Here is a 25,581-nt window from a genome sequence, read left to right on the forward strand (position 1 = left end):
GTGCTGCTATAAACATCAGGGTGCATGTATCCCTTCAAATCAGTATTTTTGTATCTTTTGGTAGATACCTAGTTGTGCAATTGCTAGATCATGGGGTAGTTCTATTTTTAACTTATGAGGAACCTCCATCCTGTTCTCCAGAGTGGCTGCACCAGTTTGCATTCCCACCAGCAGTGTAAGAGGACTCCTTTGTCCATATCCTCACCAGCACCTGTTTCCTGAGTTGTTAATTTTAGTCATTCTGACAGGTGTGAGGTGCTCATTGTAGTTTTGATTTGTATTTCCCTGACAGTGATATTGAGCATCTTTTCATCTGTGTCTGTTGGCCATCTATATGTATGATGAGGATTTTTAAAGGAGCATTTGATGTAAAGAAGAGGTTTTCCCTGACCCTAACAATGTTGCTATGGAGGTTAAGGTGTCTGCCATCCTTGATTTTCCCCTCTATTTCTATTCTACCAGTGCTGCCATATTACCTAAGCCTCTGGCCTATTCCTTACAAGTGCTTCAATTCCCAAATCAGTGTTTGCTTTCTTCATCAGAAATTAACTTTCTCAGAGTAGCTGAACTTAAGATGTAAGAAGAAAAAAATATCCATGCTATTTTTAAGAAGTTAATGATTGCTAACCCACATTCTCTTCTCAAAAGTATTTACATTCTTCACAGAGTGTTTGCTAATTCCTAGGTAAAATTTCTAGAATTTTGGAAATTAGAGTGAAATTTCACTAAAGATAGAAGAAATGTGTTAGTAGTTAAGGTGGTACCTCTGGGATCATTATGTATCTATTGCCAACCTTCCCTTCTGTGAGCTCTGAGGTTCTTAGGGATTTATTTATATTTAGCCTTGTGCTTCTGAACTGATTTCCTTTCTAAGTTTGTTTATATGAGAGCTTGAGCGCACACGATTGGGGGAGGGGCAGAGAGAGGGACAGAGAATCCCAAGCAGGCTCCGTACTGTCAGCACAGAGCCTGACACGGGACTTGAACTCATGAACTGTGAGGTATGACCTGAGCCAAAATCAAGAGTCGGATGCCCAACCGCCTGAGCCACCCAGGCCCCCCTGAACTCATTTTCTGAAAGCACCAGATTTTTACCTGATAGTGCCCAGAGCTTCAGCACTGATGGAAAAGTTTAGAATGGCCAATGAATATATGGGTCATTTGCAATTAGGTGTTTTTCATAATTGATGCTTCATAGTTTACAGTTTCTAAAACAATTGAAGCTATTTGTTTTTTAAAAACTTTTAGGGGCACCTGTGTGGTATGGTCGGTTAAGCGTCTGACTCTTCATCCTGACTTAGGTCATGACTTCACGGTTCATGAGATTGAGCCCCAAGTGGGTCTTCATGCTGACAGTGTGGAGCCTGCTTGGGATTCTCCCCCCTCCTTCTCTGCCCCTCACTCCCCACTCAATATATCTTAAAAATTTCTTTAATTAAGGCATAATTGACATTTTAGTTTTAGGTGTACAGTATATGTATATATTGCAAAGTCTAGTTAACATCCATTACCACACAGTTAAAATTTTTTCTTGTGATGAGAACTTTAAGAAAATTGTTTTTAACATTTTTATTTATTTTTGAGAGACAGAATGCAAGCGGGGGAGGGGCAGAGAGAGAGGGAGACACAGAATCTGAAGCAGGTTCCAGGCTCTGAGCTGTCAGCACAGAGCTCAACGTGGGGCTCGAACCCACCAACTGTGAGATCATGACCTGAGCTGAAGTTGGATGCCTAAGCGACTGAACCACCCAGGTGCCCCTGTGATGAGAACTTTTAAGATCTACTCTTTTAGCAACTTTCAAATATGCAATACAGTATATTAACCATAGTCCTCATGTTGTACACCATGTCACCATGACATAAGTAGAAGTTGTACCTTTTGACCCCTTTCACAACCATTTTGCCCACCCCCTGGCATCCCCTCCCCCTATCTTGTGACTACCATGAATCTATGAGTTTGTTTTGGGGGGATTTTCATTTGGTTTTTTAAATGCTTATTTATGTATTTTGAGAGAGCAGGCACACTAGCAGGGAAAGGGTGGAGAGAAAGAGAATCTGAAGCAGGTCCTCAGTGAGGATCCCAACTAGGAGCTTGATCCCACGACCCTCAGATCCTGACCTGAGCCAAAATCAAGAGTCAGATGCTCAACTGACTGAGCCACCCTGGAGCCCCTGGCTTTTTTGTTTTTGTTTTTTTCTTTTCGTGGTGGTTTTTATTTTAGATCCCACTTATAAGGGAGATCATATAGTATTTGTTTTTCTCTATCTGGTTTCTTAACATAATGCCTCAAGTTCCAACCGTGTTTTGTGTGCCATCTCAAAATGACTTTCAGTGGCTGATAAAGCGTGTGCATGCGTGTATCATGTTTTCTTTATCCACTTAGGTTGTTTTCATATCTTGCCTTTTGTAAATAATGCTGCAGTGAACATGGGGGTGCATGTACCTTTTCAGTTAGTGTTTTCTTTTTCTTTGGGTGAATAGCTCAGAAGTGGAATTGCTGGGTCAGATGGTAGTTCTATTTTAATTATTTGAGGAGCCTCCATACCATTGTCTGTAGTGGCTGTACCGACTTACATTCTCAACAACAGTGCACGAGTATTCTCTCTTCTCCACTTCCTCGCCAACACTTCTTTCTTGTTTTTGATAATAGTCATTCTAACAGACGTGAGGTGATATTTGCTTTTGATTTGCATTTCCTTGATGACTAGTGATGTTGAACATCTTTTCAGGTGTCTGTTGGCCATCTGTATGTCTTCTTGGGGAAGACCTACAAGCTAAAGTTTTGTTTGGTTGGTTAATTGGTGTTGTTTCAGGTCCTGTGCCCATTTTTAAATCAGATTGTTTCTTTTCCTTTGAGTGGTAAGAGTTCTTCATATATTGGATATTAACCCTCATCCCTATATGGTTTGCAAATATTTTCTCCCATTCAATAGGCTGCCTTTACATTTTGTTGGTGGTTTTTTTTTGCTGTGTAAAAGCTTTTTCATATGATGTAGTCCCACTTGTTTACTGGTTTTGTTACGAAAAAACCCAAAAAGTCACTGCCAAGACTGATTGTCAAGGACCACCTGTGTTTACTTCTGGGCGTTTTGGGTTCAGTTCTTACATTCTAATCTAGTCCATTTTGAAAACTTGATTTTTATGAGGCATTCTGAAAAGTGCAGCTAAATAGGTTATTTGCAGTGTTTTCTGCTGCTTATTTGTCAGGTATTCATCAAAATTTTCGGGGTAGATGAATAAAATTGACTCCTGCTGTTACTCATTTGGCAGCAGATTACCCTATGAAATTTAGTAGTTCACGAAATTGAAAACCAGGGATGCCTGGGTGGCTCAGTCGGGTGAGTGTCTGACTTTTGATTTCAGTGTATGTCACGATCCCAGGGTTGTGGGATTGAGCCCTACATTGGGCTCCCCACGCAGCATGGAGCCTGCTTGGGATTCTGTCTCCCTCCCCCACTGTTCCTCTCCCCCTCACGTGCACACATACACACACACACTCTCTCTCTCTCAAAAAAAAAAAAAGAAAAGTTTTTTTTTAATTTTTAATGTTTATTTATTTTTGAGAGACAGAGAGTGTGAGCGGGGCAGGGGCAGAGAGAAAGGGAGACAGAATCCAGAGCAGGCTCCAGGCTCTGAGCAAGCTGTCAGCACAGAGCCTGACGCGGGGCTCGAATTCACAAACTATGAGATCACGACCTGAGCTGAAGTTGGATGTGGTTGAACTGAACCACCCAGGCGCCCCTAAAACAAAAATAAATTTAATTTGAAATCTATTCCTCTGAGTAATCTTGAAGAGCTAGATGCTAAACAAATTGGAAGTGATTTAGCCAAGTCTTTTCAATTGTGTCTACATTGTGACTTAAACTCGGGTTTCCTAGATTCCAGAATTGTGCTTAAAGCACACTTCATTGAATCAAGAACCATCGGTTTGATTCTTGTACACAGCTCTACTGTGAAATGACTTGGGATGAAATGGAAAGTAATAGTCAATAGGAAGTTTTATTATTTGGGTTCCATTTATTCATATTTCTTCAGTAGTTGGTATATAGCTTCAACCACCACATAGTTAAACGGTATGGTCATTTGAAAACATTTTGTTTTGGGGCTCTGGATGGTTCAGTTGGTTAAGTATCCAACTTCCGTTCAGGCCATGGTCTCGTGGTTCATGAGTTTCAGCCCCACGCAGGGCTCTGTGATGACAGCTCGGAGACTGGAGCCTTCTTCAGATTCTGTTGTGCCTCTCTGCCCCTTCCCAATTCTCACTCTGTCTCTCTCTCAAAAATAAACATTAAAAAAATTTTTCTAAAATAAACATTAAAAATTGTTTTTAATTAAAACACATGTTTTAAGTAGATAGGCACAAGTATTTAAACACACAAGTATTTAAAGCTTATCTTGACATGAATGAGTGAATGAATGAAGACACACTGTCAGGTGGACTGAGTTTAAATCCTTTCCAATTTGAAGTTTGTGATTCCCACAAAACTGGTGCAAACAAAATATTTTAATTTTTTTTATGTTTTATTTTTATATTTGAGAGAGAGAAACAGACAGAACAAGTAGGGGAGGGGCAGAGAGACAGAGGCAGAATCTGAAGCAGGCTCCAGGCTCTAAGCTGTCAGCACAGAGCCCGATGGGGCTCAAACTCCCGAACCGTGAGATCATGACCTTAGCTGAAGTCGGACACTCAACCAACTGAGCCACCCAGGTGCCCCGCAAACAAAATATTTTAAATGTAAACATCCAGTGCTGCTTAACAAGTTACATTTTCTTTTTTTTTTTTAATTTTTTAATGTTTATTTTTTAGAGAGAGTACGCACACACGAGAGGAGGGAGGGAGAGGCAGAGAGACATAGAGACACAGAATCTGAAGCAGGCTCCGGGCTCTGAACTGTCAGCACAGAGCCAGATCTGGGGCTCGAACTTAGGCACCATGAGATCATGACCTGAGCCAAAGTCGGATGCCAGATCTGGGGCTCGAACTTAGGCACCATGAGATCATGACCTGAGCCAAAGTCGGATGCCTAACTGACTGAGCCACCGAGGCGCCCCAACAGGCTACATTTTCAAATACTATGGTCAGAAGGATTCATTACAAATAATAGTATCAACAGTGGTATCAGTAATTGTTGGCTTAGTAGACTGAATGTTTGCAAATAAATAGGTCGAAACAATTTTAATTCTTAAAAGAGTTGATCAATTCTTAAAAGAGTTCATTTATTTTTTAGAGTGTGCATGGAGGAGAGGCAGAGAGAAAGAATCCCAAGCCCTGATCATTTTACCAATTTTAAGAGGTTGCTGTCTGCAGCTAAATCCTTAAGCTAAAGCTTTGCTTGGTTAGCTAATTGGTTCTTCTTTCTTTCTTTTTCTTTCTTTCTTCTTTTTTTTCTTCTTTTTTCTTTCTTCTTCTTTCTTTCTTCTTTTCTTTCTCTCTCTCTCTCTCCTCCTCTCTCTTCGCTTTCTTTCTTCTTTCTTTTCTTTTTTTGATAGAGGGAATGTAAAGTGAAAGACTGGTTAGTTTGGGGGCACCTGGGTGGCTCAGTCAATCCAGCCTTTTGGGATATAGGTAATATGAATACACTTAATTTGAGTCATTTAGGGAAGCTGGCTAGCTCTATATTGATAATTAAAAAAATTTTTTTTTAGAGAAACTGTGTGCAAGCAGGAGAAGGGCAGAGAGAGAGGTGGAGAGAGAGAATCTTAAGCAGGCTCCATGCTCAGCACAGAGCCTGATGTGGCTTGATCCCACGGCCCTGGGATCATGACCTGAGCTGAAATGATCGGAGGCCCAACCGACTGAGCCACCCAGGTGACACTACGTTCGTAATTTTTAAAATATAATGCAAAAGTATATAGAATAATGAACTTCTAAGTGAATACAGCCGAGCTTCAAAAATTAAAAACATTTTTGGGCACCCAGGTGGCTCAGTTGCTTGAGCCTTTGACTTTGGCTCAGGTCATGATCTCGAGTTCAAGCCCACATCAGGCTCACTGCTGTCAGGTGGAGCCTGCTTCGGATCTTCTGTCCCTTTCTCTGCTTTTCCCCTGCTTGTGCTCTCTCAAAAATAAATAAAACATTCTGCAAATTTTTTTCATCTCTTCCTCCCTATTTTCTTGTTGTGTTTAAATACAAATGCCAGATCCCATATCATTTCACCCATGGTATTTCTGTATACCTTTTAACAGATGAGTTTTAAAAAATGTAACTATCCATGTCATACCTAACAATAATTCCTTCCACGGATGAATGTTGAGGAGGATTAGATGATATTGATCTAATTAAGGTTCATCTTTAAAAAAAAGTCTTTTATAGTTGATTGGTTTGAATCAGGACCCAGTCAGGGTCCACACATTACTAATATGTCTCAGGTCTCTCAGAATCACAAGATGTATCTTTTGCCCCCCATTCTGTTTCTTTGCTAATGAAACTGGGTCATTTGTCTTAAAAGAATTTCCCATATTCAATATTTCACCATTGGAGTCCATTTCTCTAGTCCTCACTGATCCTGTAAACTGATGGTTGATGAAGGGAAAATTTTTAAATAGAATTCCTTCTAGTAAACACAGAAGTTTTACTAGAAATACAAAATGAAATACAAAATGTTAGAAAGACATTATGTTGTAACTCTTAATGAAATAATGGATCCAGGGGTCCCTGGGTGGCTCCATTGGTTAAGTGTCCGACTTCGGCTCAGGTCATGATCTCACGTGGGCTCATGCCCCACCTCAGGCTCTGTGCTGACAGCTGAGTCTGGAGCCTGCTTCAGATTCTGTGTCTCCCTCTCTCTCTGCCCCTGCCCTGCTCATGTTCTGTCTCTCAACAATAAATAAATGTTAAGAAAAAAAAATTTTTTTTAAAAACATCTAGCAGATTACCTGGCATTTAGTGGTCCCTCTAATAAATAGCAGTTATTTTGTTTTCCATAAATGTTTTAACCCAGATGCCACCCACCACGTTTTTAAAAAATTTAACAAGGGGCGCCTGCCTGGGTGGCTCAGTCGGTTGGGCCTCTGACTTCAGCTGAGGTCATGATCTTGTGGTCTGTGAGTTCGATCCCCATGTTGGGATCTGTGCTGACAGCTCAGATCCTGGAGCCTGCTTAGGATTCTGTGTCTCCCTCTCTCTGCCCCTCCCTGCTCATGCCTCTGTCTCTGTCTCTGTCTCTGCTCTCTCACAAAACCAAATAAACATTTTTTTAAAAATTAAAAAAAATTTTTTTAACAATGTTAATTGTTCCTCTTTATGGCACCAGAAAGTGCTAAGCTACCAAGAATTATATTTTTGAACCCCTAAAATTGTAGCTTTTATTGTGACATTTCACTGAAATGTCACGGGGAATAGAATTTTCAAAGAAATTTTGTTTGGTTTACCAGTCAAGAATGTCTACTGTTCAGATACATTTTCTTAGATTCACTCCTTTCCTGGTTTTAGTTTGGTTTTAATTATTGCAATTTGGGGGGAAATCATACATAATTAAAAGACCAAGACATAGATTTAATTATGAAGATTTGAAACTGCCTTAATTATCTGTTGAGATAAGCCTCTCATAGGCTTAGTTCTTTCAGATACTATTAGCAGCAGTTACATGTAATGAGATGAACTAAAGGTAAATTGTAGATTTTGGGCAATTCCCATGCTCCCCCTCCACCCCACCCTGTGACTTAAAATGTTTCCCATTAGAAATATAAATGAAAAAATTACTGGGGTGCCTGGGTGGCTCAGTTAAGCATCTGACTTCGGCTCAGGTCATGGTCTCCCAGTTCAGGAGTTGGAGCCCCACATTGGGCTCTGTGCTGACAGCTCAGAGCCTGGAGCCCACTTTGGATTCTGTGTCTCCCTCTCTCTCTCTCCTCGGCCCTCCTCGACTCACACTCTGTCTCTTTCTCTCAGGAAATGAATAAACATGATAAAAGAAAAAAAGAAATATAAATGAAAATTACTTTTTTTTTAAACTTAAAAAATCCCATGCTTTTAAAAAGCTGCTGGATTTTCTCTTAATTAAAGACAACATGGGCAGATATAATTTTGAATAAATGACAAGAACAGGCCTAAATGACATTTACAGTATGCCATCAGAAGAGGAATTAATTTTAAAAGATCTTACTATTTCTTTTTTATATTTTTATTTTTTAAACTTTTTAATGATTTTTTATTTTTGAGAGAGAGAGAGAATGAGCAGGGGAGGCAGAGAGAGAGGGAAGACACAGAATCCGAAGCAGATTCCAGGCTCTGAGCTGTCAGCACAGAACCTGATACGGGGCTCCAACCCACGAACCGTGAGATCATGACCTGAGCTGAAGTTGAACACTTAACTGACTGAGCCACCCAGGTGCCCCTCACACTGCCTTTTCTATGCAACAATTTCCTCAGGTCATTGAAGCTTAGCCCTTTAAGCCTCATAGCTTAATTTAAATCATTTTCACTGATAATTAAAAATATGAGTAAGTACCTTTGCCTTCTTAAACAACATTTTGAACATATGTGAACGTTTTCAGTGTTAACATTACTTATGATCTTCTGCAGTGGTCATCAACCCTATCTGACCCAAATAATTCCTTTTTGATTTTTGACTTACTATTTTTTATATAAATTTTTTTATTATTTTTTTGAGAGAGAGGCAGCCTGTGAGCAGAGGAGGGGCAGAGGGAGAGGGAAACACAGAATCTGAATCAGGCTCCAGGCTCTGAGTTGTCAGCACAGAGCCGACGTGGGGCTCAAACCCCCAAACCGTATGATCATGACCTGAGCCGAAGTCAGACACTTAACAGACTGAACCACCCAGGCAACCCTTATTATTATTTTTGAGAGAGGGAGGGATAGAGAGAGAGGGAGGGAGGGAGGGGGGGAGAGAGAGAGAGAGAGAGAGACAGACAGACAGACAGACAGACTCCCAAGCAGGCTTCATGCTCAGCACTGAGCCTGACGCGGGCTCAATCCCACAAACCGCGACATCATGACCTGAGCCAAAACCAAGAGTTAGACGCTTAACCAACTGAGTCACCAAGGTGCCCCAATAATTCCTTTTTTAATAAAACATTTTATAACACCCTTTTATCCTGACGAATCTGAGCTCTTGTCAACCAGCAGGCTGCATTGCTGCACACTGCTGTTCACAGCCACAGGGAGGCGCAGGGGTACCACAAGGTGCCTGGCATATCCCTCCCTGCCCACACTGTATAGGAGCAACCCCACCTCCTCCTGCTGGTCAGGGTCAGTTACCCCCACCCAAATGATGACTCATTGACTTCACGTCCTCGGACACAGAGCTCAAAGTGCCCCGGGTGGCAGCCAGAGCTTGTAGTCGAATGGCCCCTTGGTGTGACCCCTTTGAGGGGCGCCTGTGTGGCTCAGTCAGTTACACGTCCCGCTCTTGATCTCGGCTCGGGTCATGATCTCTCATTTCGTGGGATTGAGCCCTGTGTCGGGCTCTGCACTTGCAGAGCAAAGCCTGCTTGGGATATTCTCTCTTCTCTCTCCTCTCTTTCTGCTCCTCCCCTGTTCTCTGTCTCTCTCTCTCAAAATAAAAAAATAAACTTAAAAAAAAAAAAAAGAGCATAGCTCCTTGGAGAACTAGGATCTCCAGACTTGCAGGACCTACAGTTGGGAGGACAGCAAGTTCAAAATCCCCCAGCGAGTCATGGGGGGTGATGGTGTGTTCGGGCTACTCTCGCTCCCACTCGGTTCCGAGATTCCTGTATTACCTGGAACAGAGCATCATGTAGAGGTTCCTTATTTAATGCATATGTCACGACCTGAAAGGTGGCCCTGCATCCTTTCAGAGGACAGTAGCCCTCTCTTATCCATGTTTCACATTCTGGGGTTTCAGTTATCTGTGGTCCACCACGGTCTAGAAGGAGATGATCCTTCTGGTGTATCGTCAGAAGGTCAATAGTAGCCTAACCTATGTCACAAACCCCTGTGCCATTCCCCTCCTTTCATCTCATCACGTAGGCATTGTATCATCTCACATCGTCACAAAAAAGAAGCGTGAGCACAGTGCAATAGATTTTGAGAGAGACCACAGTCACATAACTTTTGTTACAGTATCCTGTTATGACTGTTCTATTTTTTATTGTTGTGAATCTCTTGCTGTGCCTAATTTATGAATTAAACTTTATCACAGGAATGTACATACAGGAAAAACCACTGAGTATCTACAGGGTTTGGTGTGATCTGCAGTTTCAGGCATCCCCTGGGGGGGTCTTGGAATATATCCCCGGATAAAGGGACACCATTGGGTCGCCTGCACCTTTGAAAGGCAGTTCCAGTATTCTGTGAGCCTGGCTGCTTTTCCGGCTGGTGGAGGATGTGATACAACCAGTGGATTCCAAGGTCATGGGCTCACTCCCACTGTAAAGTGGGCCCCCTGCTCCAACGCTACGTTGTAGGAGATCCCATACCTATGGATCGGGCAGACTGTGAGGTTAGTGGTGCTGGCTGAGGCTCTGCAGACAGGAAAGCCAAGCCTATACCTGGAATAGTTAGCTGTCCCCATGAGCGTCAAACTGCTTGCCCTTCCAGGCTGGAGGGAATCCAAACTAGCTGATTTGCCACCCAATGGCCAGTTGGTCTCCCCGAGGAGTAGTGCCTGTTGCTGGCACGTTAGCCATTCAGAGGTAGCAGTAGCTGTATTGAGCGTTTACCAACAAACGTCACCAGCAGCTTAGGTAATGTGGTGGGTCTTCTCTTTTATTCTGCCACACAGCTGCCTTATATCTCTCTGACTGTCTGCCCTTAGCAGGCTGATCTCTTGCATGCACTGCATTGTCGGGGCTCCCTGCCCTGTGGGTTTGGTCAGTGGGAGGTAGGAGACCCAGCAGAGCAGAGAGCAGGAGGAGAGAAAGACTATCCCCTCAGTTCCCACCTTCCAACTCATGGTTTTGCAGAGGTGATGTCCCTTGACCAAAGGTCACAGCTCCTCGTATGCAGAACATTTTTTTTTAATTAAAAAAATTTTTTTAATGTTTATTTTTGACAGAGAGAGAGACAGACAGACAGACAGACAAGAGAGACAGAGCATGAGCAGGGGAGGGCAGAGAGAGAGGGAGACACAGAATCGGAAGCAGGCTCCAGGCTCTGAGCTGTCAGCACAGAGCCCAATGCAGGGCTTGATCTCAGACTACAAGATCATGACCTGAGCCAAAGTTGGACATTCAACCGACTGAGCCACCGAGGTGCCCCCCTTTTTTTAAAGCTTATTTTATTTTGAGAGAGAGAGAGAGAGAATGAGCAGAGGAGGGGCGGAGAGAGAGGGAGACAGAGGACAGGAAGTGAAGTGGGCTCTGTGCCGAGGGGTGAGAGCCCCATGCGGGGCTCAAACTCACGAACCCAACGAGATCATGACCTGAGCCGAGGTTGGACACCTAACCAACTGAGCCACCCAGGCGCTCCTCTTCCTGGACTTTTAAAGTGAGCTGCAGGCAGTAAACCTATTTTCACCTTTCCTTAGTTGATTTGGCAAATATTTATTGAGCATCAACCATGTGTCAGATCCTGTCCTGTTTTTTTGAGAAAATAGTGGTGAGCAAGACAAAGGGGTAACTTTGTCTTTCTAATGAAAAGGTAACTTCAAACAGTGCTAAATGGCCTGATCCCCTGAGTAATCCTTTGGAGGGGGGGCAGTGGGTGCAGACACCCTAGTTTGGGCAGCCTGGGAAGGTCTCTCAGAGGCAGTGAGGTTTGAGGACCTGGGGACTTTGACCTGAAGGAAGGCTTACTGTTCAAAGATCTGAGAGCAGGGGCACCTGGGTGGCTCAGTCAGTTAAGTGTTGGACTCTTGATTTGGGCTCAGGTCATAATCTCACAGTTTGTAGGTTCAAGCCCTGACAGTGCAGAGCCTGCTTGGGATTCTCTCTCTCTCTCTCTCTCTCTCTCTCTCTCTCTGTCTCAATCAATGAACTTAAAAACAAAAAAAGATATGAGAACAGAACATTCCAGATAGGGAGGTAGTAGACAAGGGCAAAGTCCTAAAGGACAAATGAGCTTGGCTTTTTTAAAAAAAGTTTTTATTTAAATTCCAGTTAATTGACATACAGTGTTATGTTATATATGTCCTATATGTTATACAGTGTTATATTAGTTTCAGGTGTTCAATTAGGTGATTCAACCCTTCCATACAACACCGGGTGCTCATCACAGGTGCCCTCCTTAGTCCTTGTCACCTATTTCACCCATCCTCCAGCCACCTCCCCTCTGATAACCATCGGTTTGCCTCTGTAGTTAAGAATCTGTTTCTTGATTTCTCTCTCTCTCTCTCTTTCCCCCTCCCCACATTATGGTTTGTTTTGTTTCTTAAACTCCACATATGAATGAAATCATGGTATTTGTTTTCCTCTGACTGACTTATTTCCCTTAGCATAGCACTCTCTAGCTCTATCCACATAATTGCAAATGACAAGATTTCATTCTTTTTTTTTATGGTGATTATTCCCTGTGTGTGTGTGTGTGTGTGTGTGTGTGATCTTCCTTATCTTTTCATCTGTGGATGGACACTCCGGCTGCTTCCATAACTCGGCTATTGTAGATAATGCTGCTATAAACATCGGACACACTAACATCAACGTAGGTGATGGGCAATTAAGCTATGTGTCTAATAATATTGAGGTGCTAACCTCTAATATGGTTTGACCTCTTTCAAGCCGAGGATCTAGTTTGCTTAGCAAGCACTTTTCGGAGGATTTGCGGGGCATGCGCTGCATTTTAGCATAGTACCAGGACCTACCTCTAGGATAATCAGCTAACCATAATCCCAATTTACCTAAGGTCACAGCTATGAAGTTGCAGGGGTAAGATGCCAATCACTTCTGTTTTATTCCAATCTCAGAGGTGGCTTTTCCCTCTGAATTCAGAGAGTAAGGAGGAACATGTCAGGTGGAGGCTCTCAACAGTTATCAGAGATAAGTAATGTATCCGCAGAAATTAATAATCCACAGATACCCAGGGAGCAAGAGGGAAGATCTAACAGGTCTTTCCATCCCACCCCCCAAATTGGTTGTGGAGTTGCCCAAATTACAAAGATCTAAGCCAGCAGTTTTGCTTGTTTATTTTAATATTACAGGCATTAGTGGAAGCGACATGGTGAGACCCATTTTAAGATATAAATACACAGGGTAGGAATCTGCGACCAAGTGGCAAATGGACCTGACTTCCAGCCTTTCTTCTCTTTCTTGAAAAGACTGAGAGGGCCTTTTTATTCTCATTCAGGCTTTCCTACCTTAACCCTGTGATCTAAATTTGCAGCAGAATCGTAGTATAGGCTGAGTGTGGTGCATACCGGCTTATTTTTGGCCAAATTGTGCTTCCGCTACAGAATGAAGCCATCGCCGGCACAAAAGTTGGACACAAAAGTCTTTCCCCATCTTCTCCATTGATCAATTTTCTCAAACGAACACCTTCTCTAGGTCAGGAACAAGGTCTTACAATTTCTGCCACCAGCACCACACACCTGGCACCTAATAAATGGTGACAGCACTAAGATTCTGAGAGGTATGTTTCTGCTGGGCAAAAGCGCAACCTTGACTGCGTCTCTCAGTGTGATTGCGCAGTGGTCGTTTTCGGCCACGGAGCGGCGCTAAGGCACCATCCAGGACCGATTCACAAAGTTCCACGGGGTTTGAAGTTCTGAACTTTTAAAAAAGTGTCAGAAAGGTTAATTCACAAGTTTTAGCGGCATTGCCCCAGGCACGAACGATGCTCGGGCCAGAGGTGGGCTGCAGAAGGCGCTCTGAGTCTCCGGACGCACCGCAGACCTCTGGGGACCGCAAGGGACCTCGGGCTGGGGAGTACCGGAGGTGCGCGCGCGGCAGTGGGGTTGCAGCTGGGCGCCCGGGACAGGTGAGGTGGAGGTGCGCGCTGCGCCGGGGGTCCGCCGGGCGCGCGCGGGGGGCTCGGAAGAGCCAGCTCCCTTCCCCCCCGCCCCTCGGCGCGCGGAGCCGGCCGGGCCGCTCCTCCCCTGGGTGGGTCCCGGCTCCTTTTCTGGTAGGATCTATTTGCATAGAGGAAACTGCCCAAAGTGGCCGCTGTGGGGAGCTGGCGGCGGAGTGGGGGGCGCACCGCGAGCCGCTGCTGCCCCGAGGCCGAGCCCCGCGCGCGGCCGACCTCGTGCCTCGGACTCTCCCGCCTGCTCCCCGCGCGCGGGCCCGCACCCGCGGCTGCGCACCGCCCCCTCGGAGACCCACGCGCGACGAGCGCGCCATGAGCCCGGGCCAGCGCGCCGGCGGCGACGCGCGTAAGGGCGGCCCGGCGGGCGGCTGCGTCGGCGGGGGGCACCCCGCGACGACGGCCGGGGCCTGGGCGGTGAGCGCGCTGTGCCTGCTGCTCTCTGTGGGCTCGGCGGCCGCCTGCCTGCTGCTGGGCGCCCAGGCGGCCGCGCTGCAGGGCCGGGTGGCGGCGCTCGAGGAAGCGGGATCTGCTGCGGCGCGGGGGGCCGCCGGGCGACCTGGCCGCCTGGGCCGAGCCGCACCTGGAGCGCCTGCTGCACGAGGTGAGGGGCGCGGGGCGCGCGTGCGGCAGGGGAGCGTCTGTGCGCCCGGGGCGCGGGCACCGCGGCCGTCTCTCCCCGAGGAGCGGTCGCCTGCCCTGCGTGCGTGAGTCCCTCCCGGCAGCCTGCGCGTCTGGCTGGGGGTGCCGGTCCCACGAGGGGGTCCTGCCGCCTCCGACTCCTGGCCGCAGGGTCACGTTGCAGGGCGCAGCGGCCGCAGGAAACGCGAGCCAGAAGGGCTGTTTCGGGAGCGAGTAGTGTGGAGGGAGAGAGAGGAAAGACCACTGGTCTTAGAAATCGTGACAGACCCTGGGCGGGGGTGGGGGGCGATTGTCCACGGGGGTGTGCGCTCAGACCCGTCGCTTCCCGCCGGAGGTGAGCGCCTGGATCCTCTTCTGTGCCGGGCTAATGACCAGGCTCGTGTGGGAAGTGCCTGGTGGGTGACTCGTCTCGGGTGGCGGCCACTGTCCCGATGCTGCTGTACTCGGAGAAGTGGCGGCCCCGGTGGAGGGAATCCTTAGACGGACCGAGGGCCAGGGCCCTTGGAGGGTTCCGGTCAGCCGGACCTTCCATGTACACCTTCTCCCAGAAAGGTTTGTTTCCGAGCAGCTCCATTCTGGAGATGCTGTGTTCTGGGGCTCTTAAATGCGTACTCAGTGCCCCGGAAACCTGAGGCGACAGCCGCCTCGGCTTGGTAGGAGGAGGGAATTAAACACCCGGTTTCTGCTTTTAAGCGATGCCACTGGGGAATGCAGCTACATCCTGAGTTTCCTTGCCCTTGTTGGAAGCTGGTCCGAAGGAGCTCTGCGACACTTCTATGAAGGTGCTGCTGTGGCCTCAACACCCTCATCCGTCGTGTGCATCAAAATCTCCACGTTCGTGCACCCACCAGTGCCCGACCTGGTAGAAATGAAGACAGGCGGGTGGCTGGCCAGGGGTCCCCCGGATGAGCTCACCTCCGTGGCCTGAGCCACCCTCTTCCTCCTGGGAGACGTGGATCCCAAGTCTAGTGCCCAGAGGGGCATCCTTCACTGTATCCTGAAAATCCCCAGGTGTTTCAAGGTAGGGGAGAGGAAGGCCAGGCCTGCTGCTACCAATTCCCCCTAAAACCGTGCTGGCTGTGATCTTCATTAATGCATTGAGCTGCGTGTCCTTTGAGGGAGTTCCTTCGGAATCTTTTGGGGAATGGGAGAAGGCTGGACCACACCTAGTCCACCCTACCTGTTTCTTAAGCCCCTTCCATTGAAGCCAGCCTTCTGTCTCCTCCAGCATGGTTTGGGCAGAACTGCTGCTTCATGAATTGATTTCCTATTATTGCCTTGAACGTGCTCGCAGACTTCGGAACTGGCAACTGGTGGTGAAGGTTTTCGTAATTACAGCCCATTATCTTTTGGCAAATCCCTAGAGACCGGGGTGTTGACTTGATTGATGGAGGGCCAGTAAAATTTCTATCTGTAAGTGCAGTAACCGGAGCTGTTCTCTCCCCTAGGAGGCCCCTCTTAGGAAAAATAAACTGGGAGGCCTGATTGAGTAAAATCAGAAGTCCTGGTACAAGCAGCCAATAAATTTGTGTCCATGTTAATGGCAATGGGGACAGGGCAGATGTCCTGACAAAGCAACCCCAGCTGAAAAGTGTGGATTCGCAATCCTAAACTCTGAGGATTAAGGATCTGAGGGGACAGAAGGCAGTGGCTTCATCCTGCTCCCTCCAGTGGCACCGATATTACCTGGGTGGGACTGTAGTGCTTGGGCTAGTAGTTACTGGGCAGAACTTTATCTCTGTTGGTCTCTGTCTCTCTCAGTCTCTCTGCTCTTGATTTAGAAAGGCAAAGGGAATATTTCACATCCTGGGATTTGCACTTGAAGTTGGCCATACCGTTCAGCAGGCTGGCGTTAGCATAGGATGTATGTGAAAGTATGCTTGGTTTGGTTAGGTTTGAGTTAAAGTGCATGTGTTTGGAGCACAGACTGGCTGGTGGACTGTCAGAGATGCCGTGGCATGAATGCACTTGGAGTTGGGCTTCTGGCTGTTTGGGGGTCCCCTGTGGGAGGGCATCTCTTTCCTAGGATATCCGTCTGTTCCTGCCCAAAAGCCATTCTTCTCACAAACGTCACCAGCTGGGAAATGTCCACAGCCTGGTGGGCAACACCTACACCCCCTCGCTGAGATGAGGGAGGCACATAATGAAGAGTTGGTAATTGGCTTTAAATAGATGTGGGGGCACCTGGGTGGCTCAGTCGGTTAAGCGTCCGACTTCAGCTCAGGTCATGATCTCACGGTCCGTGGGTTCGAGTCCCGCGTCGGGCTCTGTGCTGACAGCTCAGAGCCTAGAGCCTGCTTCGGATTCTGTGTCTCCCTCTGTCTCTGCCCCTCCCCCCACTCACGCTCTATCTCTCTCTCAAAAATAAACATAAATGAATAAGTAGATGTGAAGATACTTTTTGGAACCGTTAGATATGAAGGGCAAAGAAATATCGAACTGCAAATCTCTTAAGGAAAGAGCGTTTGGACCTTGAACGTGGTTTTTGGTTCTGGTTTGTTTTCAGTGAAGCCTGTGCTGAAGTCGGTATGTATGCGAGGGTGCCTGCAGCTCGTCCTTTATCAACAAGCTTGTTTTCAGAGTTTCGGAGGCAGAAACCACATCCAAACCGAGGAAGAGAAATCCTTGCCAACCACACACAACTTTAATGTCAGGGAAAAAATATTTAAAAATAAGCCAACAAAGCCGCTGTTAATATGCGACCCGATGTCTTTGTTCCCTTGGGAACAGAGCTGTGACATAACTTTGTTGGGACTGGCTGATGTGCCTGATAATGTAGATACAGAAGCTGCAAAAAAGGGAATATTCATGTTAACATGGGATTATTAAAGAGCCTTCCCATGGTACAAAATGAAAGAAATGGTTTTCAGAACATAAAAGTCATTAACGATAGTATCTTCATTATGACCCAAAGATATTCAATGGAAAACAAGCATCTGATATTATGCTATTAAATGTGCCTTAAATGGGCTAAGTCACCAACCCCCCATTGGTTACACCTATAATTACAGCATTACAACAGCCTGAATTTTAGAGTAAATAAAATAGCTTTCATACTACAGTAACAAATTTAATGGAAGGATTAAAGAAATATTTAGTTGTATTCAGAGGAGACCATTTCCAGCTTACAGTGGATTTATTGTTGGCTCCCGGTCCTCCATTGTCCAGACCAATCAGTTTGAAAACAAGAAAAACCAGAGACTCTGGGTAAATTCAATTTCCTTTCCTACCATCAACGACTATACGTATTGGTTAAATTACCGTAAAACCCAGAATCACATGTAGCTTTTTCGGCCTCTGTGGCAGCCTGTCACTTTGTCGGGACCGCTCTGTGGGGCACACTTGAATAAAGATCCAGTTTTTGAATCCCCTAGCACAACAGGAGATGAAGAGTCCCATCATAGCTACGTTTGTTTCCTTGACATTTCCTGGCTCTCAAACTCAAAATTTCTTCCCAGTGACTTCCTGGCAGGCTCACTTTCTCTATTCATTCTTTTTCTTTCTGGTGGAGGTGGGGGAACAATTTGGGAGAACTTTATAAAACAGCAACGTGCTTGGAGCGAGCCAACCGTCGGGGGCATTTCTTTCGCAAACATATTTTGGAAATGTTTGAATCGGACCTCGACGTTCTGGTTTTGAAGATTTGCGGCACAGCTCCTGAAGTTGGGCAGTCTGTAAACTGAATGATACCAGCAGGCAGAGAAGAGTTTCAGTCGTGCCATTTTACTAGCTGTGTCCTCTAACCTCTGCATCTTCCTGGGTGGCCACTCCCTCTTTTCTTTTTTAAACTTTTTTTTAATGTTTAGTTTTAAGAGAGAGAGAGGGAGACAGAATCCAAAGCAGGTTTCAGGCTCTGAGCTGTCAGCACAGAGTCCGATGCGGGGCTTGAACTCACGAACCACGAGATCATGACCTGCGCCCAAGTCAGACACTTAACCGACTGAGCCACCTAGGCGCCCCTCAGCTCCCTCGTTTCTAAGGGTCACAACAACCTCTGTATTGACAAGCAAATAAGAGAGAGGAAAGTGTTAGTCTGTAAGTGTGCTTCTTGATGGTAACAGAATATTTGAGGGTGGTCGCTTAAAAAACTCGGTCATTGGATTACCTTGCATAACCAGAGATGCCCAGAAGTTAGTTCCCGAGTTAGTTCGATGACTTGGCCACCGGTGGGGGCCAGGTCAGTGTTTGCCATTCATTGTCTTGGCTTTTCCTCATGGTGTCAAGATGGCTGCTGCAGCTCCAACCATATGTCTTCACACAAGAGTAACCAAGGTAGAAGAGAAGGGAGCAGGAAAAAGAGTCATCTTCTCAGTAGGCTTTCTCTTTTGTTTGAGTCAGAGCAGGGAAGCTCCCAGTACCTCTCAGAAGACTTCCAGTGTGGCCCACCAACCAGAGCCAAGGCCCATGACTGCCATCATCCTTTCACTGGCAAGGGTAATGGGGTTGCCACAGGAGTGGCCAATGTTTTTTTTTTTTTTTTTTTTTTAAAGTTTATTTGAGAGAGCGTGTTGGCAGGGGCAGAGAGAAACAATCCCAAGCAGGCTCAGCACCATCAGCCCAGAACCTGATGTGGGGCTCGAACTCATGAATGAGATCATGATCTGAGCCGAAATCAAGAGTCAGACACTTAAACGACTGAGCCTCCCAGGCACCTCAGCTTCGGCCAATCTTGATTTCTCCCCAGGCACAGGCTGGGCACATTGCCACTATTACAGAATTGTGGTTTTGTTAGGAAGGAAGACAGGGAATGTTTTGGGGAGCAACCAACCGTGTCAGGTGGGTGCTGTAGAATGTTACCCCAGAGGAGGGTTTGGGTGGGGGGCAACGGTCCTCCACTGGCCTACCAGTTTTCATAACCATACCTCCTTTGGGGACACTCCACAGCCACAAAATTTCAGTTTCCCTCAGTCTCCAGCTCTGCCTCCAGCCACAGTCAAAGTCAAGGTTGGCGTGTTCATGAATTCTCTCTGGCACAACCCCATTCTTTGGTGCTTATGGTCTTTAACCCTTCGGTGGATGCCATTTTGACCCCAGAGTGACTGGCTGGGGTGGCCTCCATGCTGGGAAGGCATTTTCAGTCTCTGCTTCCCAACTTTTCCTGCACCACAGCTTACACAGGGGAGAGGATACCTCTGTCACCGTGCAGTAGATGGAAGAGGTTGTTCCGAGGACAGGGAGATCAGTACACCCCAAATTGTGTATGGAGCCCTGTATCCATTAGATGTGCCCCAACAGCTCTCCTCTTTGTCCTCCCTTACCCCACTGCCATGGGTCTCCTTGGCTTTTCTCAGCAGCCGTATGTCACCGTGGCCCCCAAATTCCCTTCCAGAGTGTGTGCCATTATAACCGTGGTCCCCAGGGCAGGATGGCCCTTTTACCCTCACCAAGCATCATCCTCATCCAGCCTTTCTACGTGTCTTTGGATTCTTGCCCCTTCACATGGCAGTGTGACACGACCCTGCCTCCGACTGGCTTAAGTTAAAAAGGGAATTTATCAGCTAGGAGGTTGCCACAGCCTTGCCTGGCACCATGTGCCATGGTGGCTTTGTGGGCCTCAGTTTGGGAGAGGAAAGGCTCTGGATGAGGAGTCAGAAGGCCACTGTCTCAGACTGTTCCAGCTGCCATAACAAAATACCGTGGACTGAGTGGCTTAAAAACAAACATTTCTTTCTCACAGTTCTGGAGGCTGGAAGTGCAAGATTAAGGCCCTGGAAGATCCAGTGTCTGGTGGGGGCCCTTGTTTCCTCGTTCACAGGTGGCTGTCTTCACTGTGTCTTCACACAGCAGAAGGGACAAGGGAGCTCTCTGAGTTCTCTCTCTCTCTCTTTTTTTTTAACGTTTATTTATTTATTTATTGAGAGAGAGGGGGAGTGGGTAGGGGCAGAGGAAAAGGAGGAGAGAGAGAATCCCAAGCAGGCTCTGTGCTGTTAGCACAGAGCCTGACACCGAGCTTGAACTCACAGATCCATGAGATCATGACCTGAGCCGAGATCAAGAGTTGGATGCTCAACTGACTGAGCTACCCAGACACCCCTGAGGTCCCTTTAATAAGGGCACTAAGTCCTAATCATGTCCCAAAGGCCCCACTTCCTAATACCATCACATTGGGGATTAGGTTTCAACACGAGATAGGGGGTGAACTCTGGGCACCCCGTCCCCTGTCTGTCACCTCCAGGGCCGCACAGGGCTTTGATATAATCCTGTACCTTCAGAGTAGCTTTCTCCTTCACCAGCTTTCTACACATTTCTCCCTTCTCCCTGATTAATTCTAACTCCCACCATGAGTCATTGATAGGTGTTGCTGGGAAATAGAGTTCTTACAAACCTGCTCTTTGCAGGGCAGGTGTAGACCTTTTTGTCTTTGCCCCTTGGCTCTCCAACTCCCATGGCTGCTGAATTATGGCCACTTCCTTATATAGGATGTTATACCCAGTGTAGAGAAACAGCTTGCCAGCTTGGCTACCCTTCCTTTTCCTCCTTTTCTTTTTTAAATATTTTTTTAACGTTTATTTATTTTTGAGACAGAGACAGACAGAGCATGAACAGGGGAGGGGCAGAGAGAGAGGGAGACACAGAATCTGAAACAGGCTCCAGGCTCTGAGCTGTCAGCACAGAGCCCGACGCGGGGCTTGAACTCACGGACCGTGAGATCATGACCTGGGCTGAAGTCGGACGCATAACCGACCAAGCCACCCAGGCGCCCCTTTAAAAAATAAATAAATAAAATAACCAAAGAGTATGTTGATTTAACATGATTAATGTTATTGATAATCCCACAACCTTAAACAAGAACTATTTAACTTTTTGCATAATCCTTATCCTGGGACAGATTTACACCTACCCAATGCTAACCACAGAGTGTGTCCCATTTGTACATTGCTTGTATATATTTCAGTCTTGTATCAACATTTTTCCAGGTGGGCCCCCGGGTGGCTCCGTCGGTTAAGCATCCGACTCTCGGTTTTCGGTTCAGGTCATGATCTCCCGGTTTCATGGGTTTGAGCCCTATGTTGGGCTCTAGTGCTGACAGTGCAGAGGCTGCTTGGGATTCTCTCTCTCTCTCTCTCTCTCTCTCTCTCTCTCTCTGCCCCTCCCCCACCCTTGCTGTCTCTGTCTCCCAAAAACAAACAAAAACTTCAAAAACATTTTCTAGGTGCTGCACAATCGTTATGGTCATGTTTCACAACTGCGTCTGATCCTGTCAATGGAATCTGCATATTTCTTTTTTTTAGTATATATTTTTTTTCATTTTATGTTTATCTATTTTTGAGAGAAAGAGAGCACAAGTGGGGAAGGGGCAGAGAGAGAGGGAGACAAAGAAGCCGAAGCAGGCTCCAGGCTCTGAGCTGTCAGCACAGAGCCTGATGTGGGGCTCGAACTCACCAACCGTGAGATCACGACCTGAGTCAAAGTCGGACGCCCAACTGACCGAGCCATCCAGGCACCCCTTTGTTTTCATTTTGGAGAGAGAGTATGAGTGGGGAATAGGGGCAGAGGGAGACAGAATCTCAAGCAGGCTGCATGCTCAGCGCACAGCCTAACGTGGGGCTCTATCACATGAACCATGAGATGATGACCTGGGCTGAAATGGAGAGTCCCCCGCTCAACACACTGACCCCCCCAGGCACCCCAGAATCTGCATCTTTCTATCAACACAGAGAATTGAGGCCTCCCCCACATTTTTGTTGGCACAGAATACAGTGTAGCCAGTGGTTTCATGGGGCAAGTTTCTTACTTGTGTTATTCTTTAGGGTGTAAGTAACTGCCTAAGGAAGAACATCTTTAGGGCTTTGCTTTTTGTTTTGATTTTAGATTATCCAAATTTGTCCAGGCAATCCACATTTATCCTCCTGTGGTATTCCAAACCTGTACCCTTGTGAAGTCATGTTTCAAGTTTTATGATGGGCAAAGTGGATTCAATCTATCTTTTGGTTGAAAGAAACATTTTTTTGTTTGTTTGTTTTAAATAGGCTTCATGCCTAGCAGAGAGCCAAATTCGGGGCTTGAACTCAGCACCCTGAGATCAACACCTGAGCTGAGATCAAGAGCTGGACACTTGATTGAGTGAGCCACCTGGGCGCCCCTGGTTGAATTTTTAAATTTTCAGTTGGATTTGTTGTTGTTGAAAGCAAAGGGCAATTTTGAAAACTGAAGATTTCATCTGATAATTAGGCTCATTTTTTTGGTTTGGTGCAGACCCCTTTCTTGAGCAGCATTTAGCCAAGCCAGGTACTGCGCTCAGTCTGCATGAGTTCTTTCTAATTCTGTGAACAAATGTAATTCGGTTTGGGGAGTGCTGTCTGGAGGCCACACACGACCTTCAGCTCCTTCCCCGTTCGATTTTCTCCATGTGGAGGATCAGGATTAATCTTTAATTGTTGACACAGGCACTCAGAAAACATCCCTTCAGCATGTCCGGAAACATATTTCAGGACTAAGCACGAATCATTGGGAGAAAAAAATAGGTTTGCAGATGTAGTTTTAAAGAAAGACCCGTCAGGGTGCTCCTAGAGGCTATAGGGGAAATGACCGAGTGCCTCTCTTGTGGATAGCCTGGGCAGAAGTGTTCACATGTAAGTCCTCACGGTTTTTCTTTTTTTTAAAATTAAGTTACTTGGGGCGCCTGGGTGGCGCAGTCGGTTAAGCGTCCGACTTCAGCCAGGTCACGATCTCGCGGTCCGTGAGTTCGAGCCCCGCGTCAGGCTCTGGGCTGACGGCTCAGAGCCTGGAGCCTGTTTCCCATTCTGTGTCTCCCTCTCTCTCTGCCCCTCCCCCGTTCATGCTCTGTCTCTCTCTGTCCCAAAAATAAATAACGTGGAAAAAAAAAATTAAAAAAAAAAAAAAATTAAGTTACTTATTTTGAGAGAGAGAAAGAGCTTGAGAGCAAGGGAGGGGCAGAGAGAGAGGGAGAGAGAGAGAGAATCCCCAGCAGGCCCCACATGTCAGCACAGAGCCGGATGCAGGGCTCCACGCACAACCGTGACATCGTGACCTGAGCTAAGGTCAAGAGTCAGATGCTTAACGACTGAGCCACCCAGGAGCCCCGCCCTTACAACATTTGTTAACAGCCCCATCTCAGTCCCCACCCCCCTGTCAGGGGGGCACTTCACCCCTTCCAGAAGGGGTAGCGACTGGCCTCAGGTGGCAGCGTTTGTCTGCACCCAAGTCCTGGGTCCTTTCCGCAGCCTCATGGCAAACTCTGTGGCAGCACTAATTGAGTTTGGTTCAGTAGCAACTTTTTCTGCCAGTGTAGACATCCTCCATACATGACTTATTTGTAGGGTGGGGGGGAAGACTTTCACTTTAGGTAGACCCGGGTTGTATCCCCGCTCTGCCATTTCCCAGCTGTGTTACTTTCAGGTAAATGACTGGTTTCCTAAACCTCTGTTTGCCCGTCTATTAAACAGGGGATTATAATATTTGCCTCACAAGGTTTCCGTGGGGATTAAATGAGCTGATATGATCCAAAGTGTTCCAGACGTCATATACATCCTGAAACTGGCTGTTCTTATTAGAAGGCTTTCTGTGGCTGAATCCAGAAGGAGTGTGTATGTCTGTTTGCTAATTGAAGAGGAGGTCCCATGGTCCTTTTAATTAACGCTGAGATCCCACCATCCAAGGGAGGCCAGACAGAAGTGAAAAAGGTATTAACTTACATCAGTCTCTCAGTCAATGATGGGAAATGACTTCATTCCTAAAGGAAAGCAAGGACTGAATTGGCTTCATAATTCCCACTTTTTTTCTCCTTCCAGTTTCTCATTTAAGCAGAATGAGATTTTTTCATTTAAACAAAAAAATTTCCCATTTGATGACCAAAATCAAAACGTAATTATTCACGAAAATTAGTATATGGATTTTTCATTGCAGAAGGGCCCCAAACACCTAATAAATTCGTTTTTAAATAATAAGTCTGTTCATGTGGTTGTGCAATATGGCACGAACCACCCCCAAATGCTCGTGATTAACCTGATGGATTAGAGGCCCCACACACATCTGCTTTAAGTCACATTGGTAAATGAGAAAATCTTTAGTTTTTTTTTTTTTTTTTTTTTTTTTTTTTGATGTAGCCACAAAATCGGGAAGGAAGGGAAGTGCTTTCAAATGGGTAATTTCAGCTTCTAAAACTGACTATGCCTCCAACTTTGAGTTGTGAAACAAGTCATAAAACAATTATAGTGATTTCTGGGGGTTTTAGAGGACAGTTTAAAACCTCCTCTGCTTCGGGCCTCCCAATAGGACTATCACACAAAACGCGCAGTCTGTCCATTCATTTCACGGTCCTTTCTGGGGGATGGCGATGGCCATCCATGGCGTCTCCTTTTCAGCTGCGTGGTGTAGCTTAGTCCAGTGAAGGGCAAGTTCATCTGGCAATTGGGCTGGAGTATGTGGACTATGAGGGCAAGCCACTGTGAGGGCTGGAGGGCACAAGGGTGTACACATGCACATGAAAGCAAGGGTGCACACATGTGAGTGTGCACACACGTGAGTGCCTGCCTTTGCGTGCATGCATGTCTGTGCACACATGCATGCGTGTGTATGTGAATGCTTATGTGTGCATACACGTGGGTGTGCGTGTGCACATATGCACCACAGAGGTTGTCCCACTCAGGTCCTCCTGAAAGCCCCTTTAACTGGACCCTCACAGCTCAAGCCGTGGGCTCCAGAGTTGTGAGATCTGGGTCTGAGTCTGGAGATGCCTGTAAACTGGCTGCAGTTGGGACACCTGGGTGGCTCAGTCGGTTGAGCATCTGACTTTGGCCCAGGTCATGATCTCATGGTTCACAAGTTCGAGTCCCACATCAGGCTTTGTGCTGACAGCTCAGAGCCTGGAACCTGCTTCTGATTCTGTGTCTCCCCCTCTCTCTCTGCCCCTCCCCAGCTCACACTCTGTCTCTCTCTCAAAAATAAATAAAAACATGTAAAAAAAATTAAAAAATAAAATCAACTGACTGCAGTGCCTTGGAGACCAATGAGTTGGCTTTTCCAAACCTCCACTTCCTCCTCTGGAAAAAGGGTGACAGGGGTGTCTGGATAGCTTAATAGGTAAGTGTCCGACTTG

At 46.4% G+C, this 25,581-nt stretch overlaps 1 protein-coding gene across 1 annotated transcript in view; it reads left to right on the forward strand.

Annotated features, from left to right (window-relative positions):
* Window positions 1–14,195: 14,195 nt before the first annotated feature.
* The window catches only part of COL23A1 (collagen type XXIII alpha 1 chain), a 351,726-nt gene continuing 340,340 nt past the window's right edge, over window positions 14,196–25,581 (forward strand). Inside the window, 2 exon segments of the mRNA XM_030316438.1 lie at window positions 14,196–14,401; window positions 14,403–14,484. Coding sequence (XP_030172298.1) covers window positions 14,196–14,401; window positions 14,403–14,484 — 288 coding nt within the window.

The sequence above is a fragment of the Lynx canadensis genome, chromosome A1 (assembly GCF_007474595.2).
Source record: "Lynx canadensis isolate LIC74 chromosome A1, mLynCan4.pri.v2, whole genome shotgun sequence".
Classification (NCBI taxonomy): Eukaryota; Metazoa; Chordata; class Mammalia; order Carnivora; family Felidae; genus Lynx; species Lynx canadensis.